Below are 12150 nucleotides of genomic sequence, written 5' to 3'. Positions count from 1 at the left end.
GGCAATCTTGATAGATACATAAATAGGAGACTAGTAAATGGTAGTCTTGATAGATACATAAGCAGGAGACTAGTAAACATGGTAGACTTGACAGATATATAAACAGGAGACTAGTAAATATGGTAGTCTTGATAGATACATAAACAGGAGACTAGTAAATATGGTAGTCTTGATAGATAGATAAACAGGAGACTATTGATATGGTAATCTTGATAGAAACATAAACAGGAGACTAGTGAACATGGTAGTCTTGATAGATATATAAACAGGAGACTAGTAAATATGGTAATCTTGATAGATAGATGAACAGGAGACTATAAATATGGTAATCTTGATAGATATATAAACAGGAGACTAGTAAATATGGTAGTCTTGATAGATACATAAACAGGAGACTAGTAAATAGGTAGACTTGACAGATATATAAACAGGAGACTAGTAAATATGGTATTCTTGATAGATACATAAACAGGAGACTAGTAAACATTGTAGACTTGATAGATATATAAACAGGAGACTAGTAAACATGGTAATCTTGATAGATATATAAACAGGAGACTAGTAAATATGGTAGTCTTGATAGATACATAAACAGGAGACTAGTAAATATGGTAGTCTTGATAGATATATAAACAGGAGACTTGTAAACATGGTAGACTTGACAGATATATAAACAGGAGACTAGTAAATATGGTAGTCTTGATAGATAACATAAACAGGAGACTAGTGAACATGGTAGTCTTGATAGATATATAAACAGGAGACTAGTAAATATGGTAATCTTGATAGATAGATGAACAGGAGACTAGTAAATATGGTAATCTTGATAGATACATAAACAGGAGACTAGTAAACATGGTAGTCTTGATACTTACATAAACAGGAGACTAGTAAATGGTAGTCTTGATAGATACAAAAACAGGAGACTAGTAAACATGGTAGACTTGACAGATACATAAACAGGAGACTAGTAAATATGGTAGTCTTGATAGATAAATAAACAGGAGACTAGTAAATATGGTAGTCTTGATAGATAGATAAACAGGAGACTAGTAAATGGTAGTCTTGATAGATACATAAACAGGAGACTAGTAAATATGGTAGACTTGACAGATACATAAACTGGAGACTAGTAAATGGTAGTCTTATAGATACATAAACAGGAGACTAGTAAAAATGGTAGTCTTGATAGATACATAAACAGGAGACTAGTAAATATGGTAGTCTTAAATCATGATTAGGAGCATTATCAGGAGACTGGTAGTCTTGATGGAGCAATGAGAAAGGTGAAAGCTGAAAGGTGGTAAAGGCCATGATGGGGTTGTACATGCAGTCTAGGGGGGGGGGATATGAAAAAAAATCGGCGCAAAACGTTAGAACTGTACCCCCCCCCCCTAAAAACCCTTATTATACGCCCCTTGGGCCTGGACTCCGACCACAGTCGATCTTTAAGTTTATTTTCTTACACATACAAATTAAATTTGAATGATATAAATACTACAAGATATACAAGATACAGTAAATTATAAATACTACAAAGCAGACACTTTTCCCCAGATATAGTACATATATAATTTTCTCTCCATCCTACATGTGTAGATTCTATCTTATTATTTTTATACAGTTTGTTGTACACGCATGGTTGTTTTAAATAACTTGTGTATGGCATGGTTTACACTGTGCAGCTTGGTACTTTAATGAATAATATGTTGCGCTTTAATTAATAATATTTTGATAATACACGCAGGCGACAGCTTTAGTCCCAGACTTAAAGTGGAGAGTATGAACATACTCTTTTGCTTGGAAGTTAACCCTCTAGGATATACAGATAAAATTGACGAACGGTTTACGGGACACACGATGGAACGAGCTTACAGATGATGTTGAAATTGGCCTACTGGTTTTAAAAAGAAATTATGAGCATACTGTTTTTCATCATTTTTTAATAGACCAATTTTAGTAATTTAATCTTAAATAAACTGGGGAAATATGAAATGATCAATCAACATGTACCCTTGTATGAGCACACAAACACAGCAAATTTATGAGATTCATGACTTCACTGCATAGTGACTCCTAGTGGTGTCTTTTCTAACTAAGTTGCTTTAGTGCACCGCTAAAAAGATTATAAAATAAGGCGCCTCAGCTCCCTCTGCCTTGTATTTAAGATGATCGAGTCAAACTTTAAGGAAACAAGTGCAACATGGACCCCCCCCCCCCGTTATACACAAATATGACAAGATAAGCAACTAAAGGGTTAAGTTTAGATACTGAATTAACAATTAAAAATTAGTATGATTAAACAATTATTTATATAATTGTTCAATTAAGGACTTCAAGTCCTTTAGAACGATCCGCACATTAATCCAAATGAACGTTAGTTCAATCGATCACTAGTCCAATTGATAAGACACCGATTTAATATTTTCCATTTTTAATTTTTAATATTTCGCGGCATTTGCTCAATTCTGTACCTAAATAAAAATAAATAAAATGCAAAGGAGCTATATCTACTTCCATTTTATATGAATCAACGTAATTGGACTAGGAATATTATAAGTCGATTGAAAATTAAGTTTTAACTTTCAAATTCCTAGAATATGAATACTGGACCCCCCCCCGCCCCCTTCCCGCCCTCCTATCAATTTTGTAATTGTACATGGATATCGCGTCGATCTTAATTAATTGGTCATGCGGCCGCAGCGTTCGCCCCCCTAGCCGCGACGCTCGGCTCCTAATTAGCCTGTCCTAGCCACAGCGCACGACCCCCCTAGCTTGACATACCCGCAGCGCTCGGCCCAAAAATTACCTAAATTATTCCTGGGTCTAGGTTAGGTTAAGACAATTTCTGGGCCGAACACCGCGCGGCTAGGATAGGTTAGGGGCCGAGCGCTTCAGCTATATTGACAGGTTAGAGGCCGAGTGCTGCGGCTATGACAGGCTAGGGGACCGATCACCGCGGCTAGAACAAACTAGGGGGCCAGGCGCTGCGACCACAATTCATACTTTGACTATATTGTACATTTTTATGAAGGGGGGGGGGGGGTCCAAAAATCCTTTTCTAGGAAATTTCCAAAGAAAGTGAGCAAATTAAAGGATAAAAATTTCAGATTTAGAGAATAGAAATGCTGCTGCGTCGTGTTGATGAACTGTGTGTAGATGATTACGGTTTGTGTGATCTTCGTATTATTTGTCAGGGAGCACAGTTTTACACGCACAGGTCAGTTTTACATGCACAGGTCAGTTTTACATGCACAGGTCAATTTTACATGCACTGCAGGTCTGTTTTACACGCACAGGTCAATTTTACATGCACAGGTCAGTTTTACATTCACAGGTCAGTTTTACACTCACAGGTCAGTTTTACATGCATCAGTGTCATGGTACACACGAACAGGTCAGTATTACATCCACAGGTTAGTTTTACACGCATAGGTCAGTTTTACACGCACAGGTCAGTTTTACACGCACAGGTCAGATTTCTACTCACAGGTCAGTTTTCACGCATAGTTCAGTATTACATGAAAAGGTCAGTTTTACACAAACAAGTCAGTTTTACATGCACATGGATCAATTTTACACACACATATCAGTTTTACATGAACATGGGTCTGTTTTACATACACGTGTCAGTTTTTACTAAATTTGATGGTATTTTTACTAAATTTGATAGTATTTACCAAATCTGATGGTTTTTACTAAATTTGATGATATTTTACTAAATTTGACGTTTTTATTTTACTAAATTTGATGTAATTTGGATAATAATTTGATAAAATTTGAAAGTATTACGAAATTTGATAGTATTTTTACTAAATTTGACGGTATATTTACTAAATTTGATGGTATTTATACTAAATTTGATGATATTTTCACTAATATTGATGGTATTTACTAAATATGATGGTTTTCACAAAATTTGAAGATATTTTTAGTAAATTGGACGGTATTTTTAGTTAATTTGAAAGTATTTTTTACTTAATTCAAAACAGTTCTACTAAATTTGCTGGTAACTAAATTTAATATTATTTTCACTAAATTTGAGGGGTTTTACTATTTTTTTGTTTAATAAATTTAATAGTATTTATAACTTAGGTTGTTGCTGGCCGCAGGAAGTGGTTTCTTGAAATCCCTTTTACTGGTAGGATTTTTTACACAGTATATCAGGGGGCAGGGTACGGTACCCCCCCCCCCCTCCCGTTTCAGATTCTTTAATCCGTCTCATTAGAACTGTGTAATGTGTCTTTAATCCGTGTGACCTGTCTAATTCTTTCTGTGTAATCTGTCTTATTCTATCTGTATAATCTGTCTTAATCTATTTGTGTTATTTGCCTTTTTCTATTTATATAATCTGTCTTAATCTATCTGTGTAATCTGTCTTATTCCATCTGTATAATCTGTCTTATTCTATCTGTGTAATCTGTCTTATTCTTTCTGTGTAATCTGTCTTATTCTATCTGTATAATCTGAATTACTCTATCTGTATAATCTGTCTTCTTATATCTGTATAATCTGTCTTATTCTTTCTGTCTAATCTGTCTTATTCTATCTGTATAATCTGTCTTATTCTATCTGTATAATCTGTCTTATTCTATCTGTATAATCTGTCTTATTCTATCTGTGTAATCTGTCTTATTCTATCTGTGTAGTCTGTCTTATTCTTTCTGTGTAATCTGTCTTATTCTATCTGTATAATCTGTATTACTCTGTCTGTATAATCTGTCTTATTATATCTGTATAATCTGTCTTATTATTTCTGTGTAATCTGTCTTATTCTATCTGTATAATCTGTCTTATTCTATCTGTTTAATCTGTCTTATTCTTTCTTTGTAATCTGTCTTATTCTATCTGTATAATCTGTTTTATTCTATCTGTATAATCTGTCTTATACTATCTGTATAATCTGTCTTATTATATCTGTGTAATCTGTCTTATCATATCTGTATAATCTGTCTTATTCTATTTGTATAATCTGTCTTATTCTATTTGTATAATCTGTCTTATTCTTTCTGTGTAATCTGTCTCATTCTATCTGTATAATCTGTCTTACTCTATCTGTATAATCTGTCTTATTCTTTCAGTCTAATCTGTCTTATTCTATCTGTATAATCTGTCTTATTATATCTGTATAATCTGTCTTATTCTATCTGTATAATCTGTCATATTATATTTGTATAATCTGTCTTAATCTATCTGTGTAATCTGTCTTATTCTATCTATTTGATCTGTCTTATTCTATCTGTGTAATCTGTCTTATTCTATCTGTATAAACTGTCTTAATCTATCTGTATTATCTGTCTTTTTCTATTTGTATAATCTGTCTTAATCTATCTGTGTAATCTGTCTTATCCTATCTGTATACCCCTCCCCCTCATCCCTAAATCTTCAAAAATCATTTATTCTTTCTATGTATTCTGTCTATAGGTAACCATGTGTATTGTGTAATCTACATTATCTGTGTAATCTGTCTAATTTCATCTTTGTAACCTTTGTAATCATAATCTATGTAATCTATGTAATCTGTGTATTTTGTGTATTCTGTGTATTTAGGCGAGTGAGGAAGATATTGTTATCCTACCTAACTTCCAACCTGGAGAAGTTGGAGAACTTCTAAACCTTCTCTATGGTCGAGAAACCAACCTGGAGACGGTCAAACATATTTATCAATCCCTGAGCTTCGGTAGCTTTTCACAAATCAGATTGAGAAAAGGTTTAGTAGAGTGTGGGGAGGGGGATTATGCTCTGGGGAATTTTTTTCGTTTTAAATTGAGGAAATCTTATATTATTATTCTTTCGGTATTAAAACTCGAGTATGTTCAAAGATATTTTGAATTTTATTTCTCTAAACTTTGAAGTAAAAAGAGTGGGATTTAAACTTACATTTTCTCTCCAAATATAATTTATTTTCCAGAAATGTTGGAAAAAAGTAGGTGGGGTTATTATTATTAAGGAGAAGGGAGGGGGAAATAATTATGCCTGAAGAAAAATAAAACTATTGTTTAGGACCAGTTAGTCCTGAAATGTGTTTGAAGAGTGAAGATGCTCACAGGATAGAATTAGAGGAGATAGATTATCAACGAGATAAAGGTTATTTTTTAGATCACTGCAAATCCTGTTATATCGGTTTCTATGACATGCGGGGATTTAAGGTTCAAAGATATGCGTTTTGGAAAATCATTTTCTCCCCCCTCTTAGATAGATTTCTCTCCCCTCTTTATAGATTTCTCCCCCCTCTTAGATAAATTTCTCCCCCCTTTTAGATAGATTTCTCCCCAGATGTTATTTATGTTTTATTCGCTGAAAATTGGGAAATAAAATTAATTTTTGGGAAGAGAGGATCATACTTTTTAAAATATACACCCCTGATCATCTTTATTCCAAAAAACAATTAAATATTTATTTCAAAAATTTTTAATAAAATTATTACCTTTAGAAAATTTTTAAAATTTGCATTTCATCTTTAAAAAAGCTCTTCGCTCATTTTTGTCTTTGTGTTTTTTTTTTAAATTCCACGGACAACGCCGGTAACTTTAGTTAGTTTTCAGTAAAGCATAAAAAATTTTATTTTTTACGATTCTAATAGTTTTTGATTAATCAGATCCTGATGACGAGTTTCCTTGTGACCAATGTGAACATGTGGCAACTAACAAGTTTAAATTAAAGTTACACATGAAGAGAAAACACTTAAAACCTGTAGAAACCAACAATTATCCCCGGACATGTGATCAATGTGACCATATTGCAAACAGTAAAAGTAATCTGTGGTATCACATGAGAAGTAAGCATATTGGAGAGAAGTATCCATGTGATCAGTGTGAATATTCTACTCCCCAGCTATCCTCTCTAAAAGTACACATGCAAAGTAAACATGAGGGAAAAAAATTTCTCTGCGATGAATGTGATTATATTTCAACATTTCTCACAGGTATTTAAAATTATCAATAAATTTGACATTTTTTAAATCGAAAAAAGTCAAATTTGATTAGACGGAACAAAGGAACTATATACAGGAACGCCCAATTCAGATTTACGCATATTATATACTGTACACTGTGGGAGGAATGTAAACAAACCCAGTGCCCCCACGGAAGTTGAAGGGAAAGGACTAAAGCTCTGATGTGATAATACATTCCAACAAAAAAAACAAGTTAATATATCAAGTTAGAGCGAATACATATGATTTTTGGCTTTCTGGTCAATATGGAAAATACAATAGCAATATATTCTTATTCCATCCCTTGGGCCCTTTTCCCTCAAAAATTATGCGTTGCCCCTTAATTCTTTGTTTTGATCTCATCCCACTACAGTACACAGATGGTTCCTGGTCTATATATTTCTGACTGTCTTTTTTATCCGATTCGAAACGATAACCTTTTTGGTTCTTTAACGTGTTTTGCAGACTGACAGGGATACCACAAAGGATAAGACTTCAGAAACAATTTTACGCAATTTGTTTAGTCCGTTTTCTTGCATTCAGGGTTCATTGTAGGTTAAAACTGGCTTATTTCTGTGCCTAATCTTTTTATAAAACATTAAAATACGCAATTAGATGCGGAAGCCAAACATCATGCTTTAAATCGTCATATTTATAGAGTTTTGGGTCGTCTTTACAGTCTCATCCTTTGTCGGTAACCCTGTATATAGGAGGAGAGAAAGAAAGAAAATTGTTAGAATTGAACACTTTTCTACGATTTCTTCTTCATATTTCACTCATATTAAGGATCAAATGAATACCGTTGGTAATGGGACATTTTTATTTTTTCATTCAGCTTTTACCTTTAAAGTAGAGTACATAACACAGCTACTACAGCTCTCACGTTGACATTTGAAATTTAAAAGAAAAGTACATCATGTTTTTTGTTTGTACTCAAGAAAAATAATTTTGACTTGGCAAAACTTCGGGCATTTTTTTGTAAAATTTAATTTTTTTTGAAAACCCATTAACACCATTATTGTTTTAAGTTCGGAACTCGAATTGTAAAGGTTGATTGGAATCTTGGTTATTCTCGAACCATCCAAAAAATCGTTTAAGTTCTTGCCACAACAAACTCAAATTTGCTAATCCTCATATAATTGCAACCTGCTGTTGTAAAGAAACTATTTGATCTAACATAATGTCTATTTGAAATGCGAGTTTTTGACAAGAACTCAGTTCTTTTCTTGTTCAGTTCCATGTCTTAGGATTTCATAAACAATCCCTTACACGATTATTTTGCCAGGCTTGAGACAGCATAAGAAGAGCAAACATGAAGATGTGAAACATCCCTGTGATCAGTGTACACATGTATCCACGTCTAGAGGAAATCTGAAGCAACACAAACAGATTAAACACGACGGAATCAAGTTTCTCTGTGATCAGTGTGAATATTCTACAACCAAACAATTCTATTTAAAAGAGCACAGACTAAACGTGCATGAGGGTGTGAGATATCCCTGTGATATGTGTGATTACTCTGCTACTCGAATATCGTTTCTAAAACGACATAAACAAAGCAAGCACCAAGGTTTACGATTTAAATGTGATTTATGTGATTATACAGCAACAAGGAAGGATAAATTAAAGGGGCACATGAATAAGAAACATAATTATACTTAATTTAGTCTCATTAAACCTAAAATATTATTTTTATGTATTTTCTAAAGTTAATTTTAATAAATTCTAGTTTATGAAAAATTCGGCTTGAGTATTAATGTTCGTAATTTTACTGGCAAACATTTATCAGCAGTTTTTATTTATCTTTAATGACTTTAATTAGCGGTAATTAGCGTTAAGTTTTGAAGAACGTTTAGGCTTCAACTGGAGCTTTATTAATGGAAATGTTTATGTTACTAGGCAGGCGCTCGCCTTTTTATTGTGGCTTTATCTGTGAGCATCTTCTCTTTGCAGGGTATAAAACAAAAACAAAACAAAAAGTTTGCGGATTTCATAATATTTTTCGCGCATTTAAAAAAATTTACAAAAAATACTTTTAAAATTTTGATCATTCATAAATAAACCTTCCCTGGAGTCACGTGAGGTCCCACACAAAATTCCCCTTAAATCCTTAATACAGGGAACATTAGTTTCAAAACTAACACTTGACACATGTCTAACACTGAGTGTTAGAAATGGGCACAAATTGAAAGACTGGGTTTTTGGGATCCCGGCCCATATCCAGAGTAAAAGTCGATAATAAAAACCATAACCAACATTTTATTAAACATGACGAGGACAACAATTCCCAATTTTAAACTTTTTTTAAAATCAAAATTATAATAGGAGTTCTTTTTATATTAAAGCTCTTGACCGTTTTCAAGACAAATTTAGGTTTTCAATTTTGGAATATATCCTGAATTTTAAACAATGTCGCGTTTTCGAGACAAAACACACTTTCCCGTTTTTGAGTATAATCCACAATTCAAAACAAAACTCACTTTCATAACTTACAAAATAAATCTCTAATAACAAAAATTATCTTATAAGGACTAATTTAACTTCTGAATTATTTCTAGAATTAAGTTTCCAAATTTTATCTGTTAAATTAGAGAATATCGATGATTTATTTTCAAGCATTTTAACAGTTTCCCGCATTCCTAGTTAGATTTATTTTGTAAGAACAAATGTTATTAATATTCTGATTTTTAAATACAGTAAAGATTTTTAAATTATGAAAGAACATTTTGTTTTTGTTTCCTATTTTGTTAATATTTTACCCTATCAAACAATCTTGTTTTGTTACGTAAGTGCGTAAATACTTGAAAATTGACATTGATGTGAATTCCGGTAGTTGTTTCAAAACCAGGCTATGTTCCGAAAACCCGACATGAGCTGAAATCCGGTAATTGTTTCAAAATAGGGATATGTTCGAAAATGAAATAAAAAAATCATCAAAAACTAATTCTTATACCTTATTATTAGTTTAAAATTGACATTTATTGTTTCAATATATAGTGTTAGCCATTTATTTAAATATACGGTGTAATTTTGTTCTACTCGTCTTGGATTTAAAGAAATATACTCTTGAGAAAGATAACTTTGCAGTGTTAGAAATGGGTGCAGTGTTAGTTTTGGAACTAATATCCCCTGTATTAGCTGATCAATACTTCTGACAACTTTCTCCATTGTCAATTTTATAATGACACCAAAATAAATAAATATTTATTATGTAAGTGAACAATTGTATAGATCATTTGTTACTGGAAGGCACAAAACCTAAAATGATACCCTTTGCCATTCGAACATGCCACTAATGGAAGAGCTGTCACTTGGTATTAGGGGCGGACACAGGATTTAAGTGAGGGGGGGGGGCAAGATTTTTTTTACTTAAAAGACTCAAAAAGAGTCAAAATTAGTGATTTAAGACTATAAAGCTAGATTTTTAAATTTTCACACATTATAGTTTATTAAGACAGATATTTTTCCTGTTTTTCCACTAGGGTTTCTTTCCCTTAAGCATGCTATTGAGAAGCTATTCAGAAAATAGGAACAAAAAATTCCAAATTCAGGGGGGGGGCTACGCCCCTCCCTGAATCTTTCAGGGGGTGGCGAATGTCCCCCCGCCCCAACCCTGCTTGGTATCACGTTTCTCCCATCAGATGGGAAAGCGATACATGAACACAACAAAAGATGGCGTCTTTAATTGATAATTCTTAATGTAGTGTTTTCAATTATTCAATATCTGTTTATTTCTTTACCAAAAACTGACCACCAAAGATTAACTCTAGATCATTAAATTAAAGATTGAGAGCATGTTTATAGTGGTATGGTAGACTTTGTCCAATAACGTCAATGCAAGAACGTAACATCAATACAAATGCAGAAAGTTGCAACATATATAACTCGGATCGTAAAAAAATCAATTTGATTCCAAACAAATCATTCAGATATTATAACCGATAATCATCGATAATTTTTCGACGCATTCGTATTTAGTTGATATTTCATAATATTTTCTATTTTTATGATATGATAGTTACTTGTATTCCTGTTTCGAGGATTTTTGATAATGAAGACGACATTTTCATATTTTCCAGGAATGTTCGAAAATCCAGCGCCAGAGAAATATCTTTAAAAAAATGAAATCAAAAATATTATAAAATATAAACTATATACAAATGTGGCGAAAGATAATCGATGACTATAGGTTGTAATATCTGAATGATTTGTTTAAAATTAAATTGATTTTTTTACGGTCTAAGTCGTATGTTGCAATTTTCTCAATTTGTATGGAAGCCATTTTATTCGGTATGAGACGTCTTTAACAATTTTCTCCTTATAGACGCTACAGATAGAAGTAAGATTAGTAGCGATCAAAAGAGCTTTTTTATCGCATTAAGCCACCCCCTTTCATTTTTCGCGAACACTCCCTTTAAGACTCAAGTTATGATTTAAAATAGAAAATAACATGAGGCACAACAATTGTGCAGTGTAAACAGACCCATTTTACTTTACAGTATAGATATTAGCTCTGTAACAACATCAAATGAATTTCATTATTGCTTTCATGTCGTCTTCCTATTCTAGTTCTCTGGTAATCGTTGTACTTGGTTATAAAACCATCTGAAAATGTACAAAACGACAATAACACAGTAGTGTAAAAGAATGGATGACAAATTTTAGATGAGCTTCTATGTTAAATCTAAACTTCTAGCGTTTTCGATCTGAAGTGATTTACGTTAGAAAAATGTGCCCTTCTCGCCGTAAATACCGCTTAAAAAAACGTTACAACGGATTTTGTTAACTCCGCTTCATGTTTTCCAACATAATTTCAGAAAACCATCGGGGTAAGATTTTCAAGATTTTTTGCGACATTTTACAATTAAGATTCTTGACATAAAATAATTATTCAGCGTGTCCCACGAAACATGACAGTGAAAAGTTTTACATGTCGCCTTCCATGCTTTGTTTAGTTCTTTGATACCAAAAATTTATTACATAACAATTATATAATTTATAGTAAAATTGGTTTCAAAGTAAAGTAAATTCGAGTAATGGATTTTTTTGAAGAAATAACCTGCAAATAGTATTTAACATTTACCGGTAACCCCATAGCTTTGTTCACAAATAAACTGTACTGCAACTTCTGAAGTAGGAATAACCATTACTATTCCAGATAAACTGACTGATAAATTGGTGGTAAACTAACTTATTTTCTCTCGCTGGTTACAAGT

The 12150-nt window shown here is 32.7% G+C and overlaps 1 protein-coding gene across 1 annotated transcript; it reads left to right on the top strand.

Annotated features, from left to right (window-relative positions):
* Window positions 1-3104: 3104 nt before the first annotated feature.
* Window positions 3105-8676, top strand: LOC111696516 (zinc finger protein 845). The gene is made up of 6 exons (XM_023466126.1): window positions 3105-3220; window positions 4096-4141; window positions 5551-5710; window positions 6004-6087; window positions 6599-6925; window positions 8220-8676. The coding sequence occupies exons 1-6, from the start codon at window positions 3126-3128 to the stop codon at window positions 8594-8596; spliced, it is 1089 nt and encodes a 362-aa protein (XP_023321894.1). The 5' UTR covers window positions 3105-3125; the 3' UTR covers window positions 8597-8676.
* Window positions 8677-12150: the final 3474 nt, after the last annotated feature.

Source organism: Eurytemora carolleeae, unplaced genomic scaffold (genome assembly GCF_000591075.1).
Source record: "Eurytemora carolleeae unplaced genomic scaffold, Eaff_2.0 scaffold199, whole genome shotgun sequence".
Taxonomy (NCBI): domain Eukaryota; kingdom Metazoa; phylum Arthropoda; class Copepoda; order Calanoida; family Temoridae; genus Eurytemora; species Eurytemora carolleeae.
Note: the sequence above shows the minus strand (reverse complement) of the source record. Positions and strands in the feature narration are given on the sequence as shown.

What these genes read in the sequence shown, in the direction of transcription:
- LOC111696516 (XM_023466126.1), top strand. Translation starts at nt 3,126, where the DNA reads ATGCTGCTGCGTCGTGTTGATGAACTGTGTGTAGATGATTACGGTTTG. An exon ending in GCACAGTTTTACACGCACAG is followed by an intron (nt 3,221 to 4,095) that starts GTCAGTTTTACA and finishes TTTATAACTTAG; the next exon opens with GTTGTTGCTGGCCGCAGGAA. An exon ending in AGATTATCAACGAGATAAAG is followed by an intron (nt 6,088 to 6,598) that starts GTTATTTTTTAG and finishes TTGATTAATCAG; the next exon opens with ATCCTGATGACGAGTTTCCT.